The 7,760-nt window shown below is 39.1% G+C and overlaps 1 protein-coding gene across 1 annotated transcript; it reads right to left on the bottom strand.

The window, feature by feature from the left end:
* Window positions 1-3,472: 3,472 nt before the first annotated feature.
* LOC26528734 (golgin subfamily A member 6-like protein 22) lies at window positions 3,473-7,760 on the bottom strand. The gene is made up of 4 exons (XM_044007991.1): window positions 7,537-7,760; window positions 6,294-6,395; window positions 5,038-6,227; window positions 3,473-3,554 (listed from the first exon to the last, which is right to left on the bottom strand). The coding sequence occupies exons 2-4, from the start codon at window positions 6,348-6,350 to the stop codon at window positions 3,473-3,475; spliced, it is 1,329 nt and encodes a 442-aa protein (XP_043863926.1). The 5' UTR covers window positions 6,351-6,395; window positions 7,537-7,760.

Here is a 7,760-nt window from a genome sequence, read left to right as displayed (position 1 = left end):
AATATAAAATATATATTAATTTTCTATATGTATTATATATTAATTATAGTATATGTTCATAAAGGACATGTATCCATCCCATTTACCAGACTGTCTCATTTCATTTGCTCATCCTCACCTCAGCTCAAAGCCTTCCACATCTTATTCCGAGCTGTTAGAGGACCACAGGAAACTGGAAAAGTATTTGCAAATGCAAACCCTAAATAGAGTTGAGTATTATATGATGTATAAGAATAGATATCCACATCAAGCATATATAACATATATTATATCACCTTCATATCACATGAAAAATGAATCTAATCCGTTGCCTGCTCATCCACCCATTCGCATAGCTCCGGATAAATTCCAAAGCTCAGCTGCAACAAATTTATTTTCCAAATTTCCCTTTTTCATATGAAAAGTTCTACGCAATTTGATTGTTTAATTTGGCGTAATCATTTATTTAGAAACTATTTAAATGCGTTTATATATTAATTTCAGTATTTTAATGTTTTATTTTAATCGCTTTAAATTATTATTTTCAAACAATTGGCCCCACACACACACACACACACCCGGATAGGCAGCGGCGGTGAAAGGCTGAAAGAGTGAGACAGACAGTGTTAGGCAGTGAGCGAGAGAGACGGACTTACTTTATGGTTTTTGACCTGCTTTGTTTTCAATTTAGTGCTCGAATAGTTTTAGTTTATTGCCAGCAAAAATAAAAAAAATGATGAGAAATAATATATAACTAAGTGACCAACTCTGCTTATATGGGAGGAGGGCGTGGTTGGCATACTGTGTGTGTGTGGGTGTGTGTGTGCGTGCGGCTGCTGTTGCATGCAACTAATTATGCTTTTTGGCACTTGGTAGTTTGCTCTTTTGTCACTTAGCAACATCATAAGCCGCTTAACCCACTAAAGCCACACACACACACACACGCACGCACACGCACAGACACATGTACAGCCACGCACACGTAAATCTCATTAAAGTTAAGAGAACATGCTTCAAAATTAATTTCCGTAATTCTGCACTTGAGTTGGGGCGTTTTACCCTGTTCTGTTGTTTCGGAAACATTTTTTTTTTTTTTCAGCTTCTTTTGTATTTTTTGTTGCGTGTATCGAAATATAAGATAAAAACTATCCAACGTTTAAATGCCATTACGTATTTGTCTGCGTGTGCCGGAGTGTGTGGGAGAGAATGTGTTTGGCTGCATTGCATCTGCATTGGATGGCCAATAATTGAGTTGCTTAAAAGTTGAATTGAATGGCATCAAATGCAATTCAATTTCGTCGAATGCAAAGCGAAAACAAAATGGCGGATAAAAAGGGCACGTCCAAATATTAAATACCTCTTTAAAGGGAACTTGCATAGATATGTAGATAAAAATGTAAATAGACAAATAACGACAGAGATATATATATATGTATGTAGATAAAGAAATAGTTGTAGATAGACGGACTTATAGTTATAGATTTTTATACATAGATAGATAGACTTACGAGCATGATATATAGATGTATAAATATATACATTGATGGCTATAGATATGGATAAATAGATATAGGTATATACATACATATATAATAACAGTTTGCGTTGAGACTGATAAATATGAAATCGCATTGCTCATATCCACGCTGTGTTCAATGCCCTCTAAGCTAAAAGGAGACTCATAATTTCTCTGTGTCTTTTTTTTTTTATTTATTATGTATTCCATATTCTGTTCATTTGTACTTCAATCACATATATATTGTGTTTTATTTGTTTTTTATTATTTTGCTGCTACCGATCGTTGATTCTTGGTTTGATTGTTTGATTGATGGATTGCTTGATTGTTTATCTGATTTTTTGATTGATTTTTCGATTGATTGTTTGACTGATGGTACGTTTGATGGTTTGTTTGATTGTTTGATTGGTTGTTTCTCTGATTTTTTGATTGATCGCTTGATTAATTGTTTATTTGGTTTTTTAATTGATTTTTTGACTGATTGTTTGCTTGATTGTTTGATTGATGGTACGTTTGATAGTTTGATGGTTAGTTTGATTGGTTGTCTGATTGATGGTTCGTTTGATTCGTTGATTGAAGGTTCGTTTGATTGTATGATGGATGGTTTGACTGATTGTTTGACTGATGGTTTATTTGATTCTTTATTTGAGGGTTCGTTTGATTGTTTGATTGATTGCTTGTTTGGTTGTTTGATTGATGGCTTGTTTGATGGCTTATTTGATTGTTTGATTGATGGTTTGCTTGATTGTTTGATTGATGGTTTGCCTGATTGTTTGATTGCTGGTTTAATTTTATGTTTGATTAATTTTTTGATTGATGGTTCATTTGATTCTTTGATTGATGTTTCGTTTGATTGTTTGCTTGCTTGCTTGTTTGATTGTTTGATCGATCGCTTGTTCGATTGTTCGATTGATTGTTTGCTTGATTGTTTGATTGAATGTTTGATTGATTGCTTGATAGATTGCTTGTCTGATTGCTTGATTGATTCTTTGATTGTTTTTTTGATTGCTTGTTTAGTTGATTGTTTGACTGATTCTGATTTGGTTACAGGCACTCGCTTCGTTCGAAGTCTCTTCCTTCGCTGTTGCTCACGCTGTTCTTTACCCTCTTGTTTACGCTGTAGCTTATGCTGTTGGTAACATAGTTTTTTGCGCTTTGGTTTGCTTTCTTCTTCTTTTTGTCTTTCTAGTTCTTTTATTTGCCAATATTGTTGTTGTAGCAAGCTTGCCCTTACATCTGCTTGTGCTTTCCATTTCTGCTCGAATGTTTCTATTTCGTTTTCTTCTGGGTTTGGTTGGTACATTTGCAGTTCTTCTGCTAGTAGGTTTATTGCCTGTTTATGCCAATTATCCCTATGCACTTTTTGTGTTTTTAGTAGGCGGCGCCATTGTTGGTCTATTTGTAATTTATACTGTTTTTTTAGTGCTCCCCATCCTAGTTTTTGTAGTTGTTCGCCTTGTTGTTGGTCTGGTCGTTGTCGGTCTAGTTGTTGTTCGTCTGGTTGTTGTTGGTCGAGTTGTTGTTGGTCTGGTTGTTGTTCGTCTTGTTGTTGGTCGGGTTGCTGTTGGTCTAGTTGTTGTTGGTCTGGTAGCTGTTGGTATTGTTGTTGTTGGTCTGGTAGTTGTTGATATTGTTGCTGTTGGTGTAGTTGTTGTTGGTCTGGTTGTTGTTCGTCATGTTGTTGGTCGGGTTGTTGTTGGTCTGGTAGATGTTGGTATTGTTGTTGTTGGTCTGGTAGTTGTTGATATTGTTGCTGTTGGTGTAGTTGTTGTTGGTCTGGTTGTTGTTCGTCATGTTGTTGGTCGGGTTGTTGTTGGTCTAGTTGTTGTTGGTCTGGTAGCTGTTGGTATTGTTGTTGTTGGTCTGGTAGTTGTTGATATTGTTGCTGTTGGTGTAGTTGTTGTTGGTCTGGTTGTTGTTCGTCTTGTTGTTGGTCTGGTTGTCTTTCGTCTTGTTGTTGGTCGGGTTGTTGTTGGTCTAGTTGTTGTTGGTCTGGTTGTTGTTGGTCTGGTTGTCCTTGGTCTTGTTGTTCTTGGTCTTGTTGTTGGCTTTGTTGTAGCTGTCGATTTATTTTGTACTTTTTCTTTTGTTGTTTTATTAATTTTTTTGCTTTGCTTTGCCATCTTTTCCTTTGCTCACGTTGTGCTTCTAGTACGTGTTTCCATTGTTTTCGTAGTTGTATGCGATACGTTAGCTTTTTTACTTCCCATTCTCTTTGGCGTTCTAGTCGTTGCTGTAGTCGCTTTTGTTTTTCTTGCTCTTGGCTTTCTTGTTCTTGGCTTTCTTTTTCTTGGCTTTCTTTTTCTTGGCTTTCTTGAGGTTGGTTTTCTTGTTGCTGGTTTTGTTGCAGATTTTCCTGTTGTTGTTTGAGTAGTTCTTGTTGCTGTTTTAGCCATTGTTGCTTTTTCAATTGTTGTTGTTGTAGCATGCGTTGCCATAATTGGTGTTGTGTTTGCCAGTCTTCTTGGTTTGGTTGTTGTTGTTGGCTTTCTTGTTGTTGTTGTGGGTTGCTTTGTTGTTGTTGGTCTTCTGGTTGTTTTTGCTGGTTTTCTGGTTGTTGTTGTTGCTGGTTTTTTGGTTGTTGTTGTTGTTGGTTTTCTGGTTGTTGTTGTTGTTGTTGGTTTTCTGGTGGTTGTTGCTGTTCTAGCAATTGTTGCTTTTTCCATTGTTGATGTTGTATCATGCGTTGCCATAAACGGTTATGTGTTTTCCAGTCTTCTTGGTTTGGTTGTTGTTGTTGGTTTTCTTGTTGGTGTTGTTGTTGTTGTTGGTTTTCTTGTTGTCGTTGTGGGTTGCTTTGTTGTTGTTGGTCTTCTGGTTGTTTTTGCTGGTTTTCTGGTTGTTGTTGTTGCTGGTTTTTTGGTTGTTGTTGTTGTTGGTTTTCTGGTTGTTGTTGTTGTTGTTGGTTTTCTGGTGGTTGTTGCTGTTCTAGCAATTGTTGCTTTTTCCATTGATGATGTTGTACCATGCGTTGCCATAAACGGTTATGTGTTTTCCAGTCTTCTTGGTTTGGTTGTTGTTGTTGGTTTTCTTGTTGTTGTTGTGGGTTGCTTTGTTGTTGTTGGTCTTCTGGTTGTTGTTGGTTTTCTGGTGGTTGTTGCTGTTGTTGGTTTTCTGGTTGTTGCTGTTGGTTTTCTGGTTGTTGTTGTTGGTTTCCTGGTTGTTGTTGCTCGTTTGATTGTTGTTGGTTTTCTGGTTGTTGTTGTTGTTCGTTTGGTTGTTGTAGCTTGAGTAGTTTTTCTTGATGCTTTTGCCATTGCAGCTTTTGCCATTGTTGTTTTAGTTGTTGTTGTTGCTCTGCTTGCCATTGCGGAGTCTGTTGCTCTAGCCGAAGTTCTCGTTGGTGTTTCTGCCATTTCTGCCATAGATGCTTCTGCCACAGCTGCCATTTTTGTTGTAGATGTGCTCGCCACCGTGGGTTTGCTTGCAATATCTTGAGTTGTTGTTGTTGCTTTTGCCACATCTGCCATCTTCGTTGTTGTTGTGCTCGCCATAGTGGGTTTTCTTGTTTTTTCTTGAGTGTTTCTTGTTGTTTCTCCCATTGTTCTTGTTGCTTTTGCCGTTGCTGTTCTAGTTCTTCTTGTTGTTGTTTCTCCTTTAATAGCTGCTGCTCTGCCTGCCACTTATGGTTTAGCTCCTTCTGTCTTTCTAGTTGCTCTCTTAGGGGCTGATGCTTCGCTTGCCATTTTGGATTTTCTTGCTTTTTCAATATATCCGATTGTTTAGCCATCGCTTTTTGGTTATGTTTATGTAGAGTTTCTTTTAGTTCTTGTTGATATTTGATCCATTCTTGTCTTTCCTTATCTACCTCTATTTTCATTTTGTCATACTTCTCTTTTACCAATCTCTCGGCTTCTTTTCTTGCACTTTGGTATTCTGCTTCTCTTTCTTCCATTATTCGCATTTTCCTTTGTTCCCTTTGTATTTGTTCTTCCCATTTTTTTTGTTGTTTTTTCTGCCATTTCTTATTACTCAGATCTCGTTGCAGTCGTCGCTCTTGTTCTGCTTGCCAATCTGGGTCTTGTTGTGCTAGTTGTTGTTGTTCTAGTTGTTGTTTTAGTTGTTGTTGTTCTAGTTGTTGTTGTTCTAGCTGTTGTTGTTGTTGCTGCTTTAGCAGCATTTGTTGCTTTAGTTGCTCCTTCTCTTTTTCTAGTTCCCTCTGCCGTTGCTCTTCTTGTCGTCGCTTTTCCAGCTCCTCTCTTTCTTGTTGTCTTTTGCGTAGTAGTTCTAGACCTCTCTGTTGTCTGCGATCTAGTTTTTCTTCTCTCCGTTGTCTTTTCTGTTGATTGCGTTCGTGTCTTTCTTGTCGCCTTATCTCTTTAGCTGCCTGCGCTCTTTGTTCTTCTTCTTCTATGATCTTTAACACTTCGTCGTAATTCTTGGCTAGCAGCGTGCAGCTTTCGAAGTCCTGAAACTTCACGATCAATTCTGTCAAGAGCTCTGTGGCCCGATCCTTGCGCGCCAGCGAATCTTGTGTGAAGATCTTGTCGTATTGACGCGTGGAGAATTTCAGCTTGAGGATCATCAGTTCACATTTCTGAACCACCTTCTGCAGTGGAGTCAAGGGCGTGACCGCGTCTATTGGGTAATATATGTACTTGCTCAAGAACCTCCATAGCTCCGGATTCCGATATATACACGGACGACACATGCGGAACTCGTCCAGCTGGCCCTCAAAGTCACTTGGAGGGAACACATTGAAGCACTCCGTGCAAGCCAAATGAACGAGTTCCTTGAATATAAAACAAGGTTGGACGTGGATCGGATCGGATATTGGTCGATATTAGTCGCTACTTACATCACAATCAGACTCGCTCAATGAGCTTTCTTTCTCCTCTTCTGCTGTGTCCTCCATTGATCAGCAGCTGGAATTCCCGTCTATGTACTCCTGTCTATTTTTCTGTGAATAATACTGACGATATTACTGCTAGCTCAACTGACGTCGACAGGCATATTCGCTAAGGCGACTGAGATCAAATCAAATGCTGATACCAGACCCATAGTCTGCTATATATAAGTCTTTACACTAAAATACTGTAAAAGCAAAAACTACTCAGGCGACTTTTGTCATTCAGTGCTCATTTGGATGGTTGGCTTTCTTCAGGCTTTCCCAACACTTTTCGATACAGTGTTGGCTAAGAGTAAAACAATGACTTCGAGTGCCTGAATACGTTTGGCTTGCGTGAGCTCTGTCTAGGGTCACTTGCAACACTGTTTGGGCGACTAGAAAAGTGTTGGATAAGAGCACAAAATGCGTTTTACAGCACTTGCTTGAAGACGTCATTGGGAAATTTCTCGCTCAATTATGAGGAGCTGGTTACACGGCGACAGTAGAGAGCGGGTCACGAAATGAAAGGGGGAATGAAGTGACTTCCAATCACACACACATGCACATTAGTCTGTCTGTGTGTGTGTGTGTGTGTGTGTGTTCATTTGGCTGCTCGAGTAACGCATTCAGCGTATGCAATGGCTCTGCACTGTTTTCAATTTCGTTGTGCACAACGAAACAGCAGGCGAACCCAACACCTGCAATTTACCAACCAGGTGGACAGGGAGAGACGGAGTGACGGAGAGGGGGGTTGGGGAGATGGAGTCGTATTTAGCTAGCGACTGGGAGCTGGACAAAGGTTTAACCTCGTCGCCGTCTAACCTCACTCACTCACTCCGGCCAGCCGCAGCCAGAGCTCGTGCTTTGGTCCATTGCTGGCACCACTCAATTCAAATGAATCCCTGTTTGGCTACCACTTGACAATGGCGACACACACACACACACACACACATACATACGCTCGACCTGGACGAGATCTCTCGCTGTGTGTGCGAGTCAGTGAACTTAATTTGGTCACACACAATTGATTCTTTTTACGGGTATACTCTTTCACACGCACACACACACACACACCCATACACACGCAACACATACTCAAACATTAAGCTGTTATTGTTGTGCCATGCAGAAGTACACTGAAAGAAATCTGCAGCTTGACTACGTTTCTTAGGCTAGGCCATGATGTTGCTGGATTTACACTTGGAATACTTACGATTTCAGAGCCACCGTGCAGGATTACAACTGCAGAACTAATTTTACTGCTAAAGGCACTTTTTGAAATTTGAAATTGAAAAATTGAAAATTGAAATTTAATTTTACTGCTAAAGGCACTTTTTGAAATTTGAAATTGAAAAATTGAAAATTGAAATTTAAGTTTTTTTTTATTTAATTTTTTTTTCTGTCGAACCTTTAGACTCGTAGAACACACGCACGCAA

This window comes from Drosophila mojavensis, unplaced genomic scaffold, assembly GCF_018153725.1.
Source record: "Drosophila mojavensis isolate 15081-1352.22 unplaced genomic scaffold, ASM1815372v1 contig_136, whole genome shotgun sequence".
Lineage (NCBI taxonomy): Eukaryota > Metazoa > Arthropoda > Insecta > Diptera > Drosophilidae > Drosophila > Drosophila mojavensis.
This window is presented reverse-complemented; position numbering and strand designations above follow the sequence as displayed.

Bases quoted from the DNA above. Each gene is read 5' to 3' on its own strand.
- LOC26528734 (XM_044007991.1), bottom strand. From the start codon at position 6,350: ATGGAGGACACAGCAGAAGAGGAGAAAGAAAGCTCATTGAGCGAGTCT. The intron at 6,228-6,293 runs GTAAGTAGCGAC...TTTATATTCAAG, and splicing joins TGAGCGAGTCTGATTGTGAT to GAACTCGTTCATTTGGCTTG. The intron at 3,555-5,037 runs ATGGGAGAAACA...ATAAATCGACAG, and splicing joins CGGCAAAAGCAACAAGAACA to CTACAACAAAGCCAACAACA.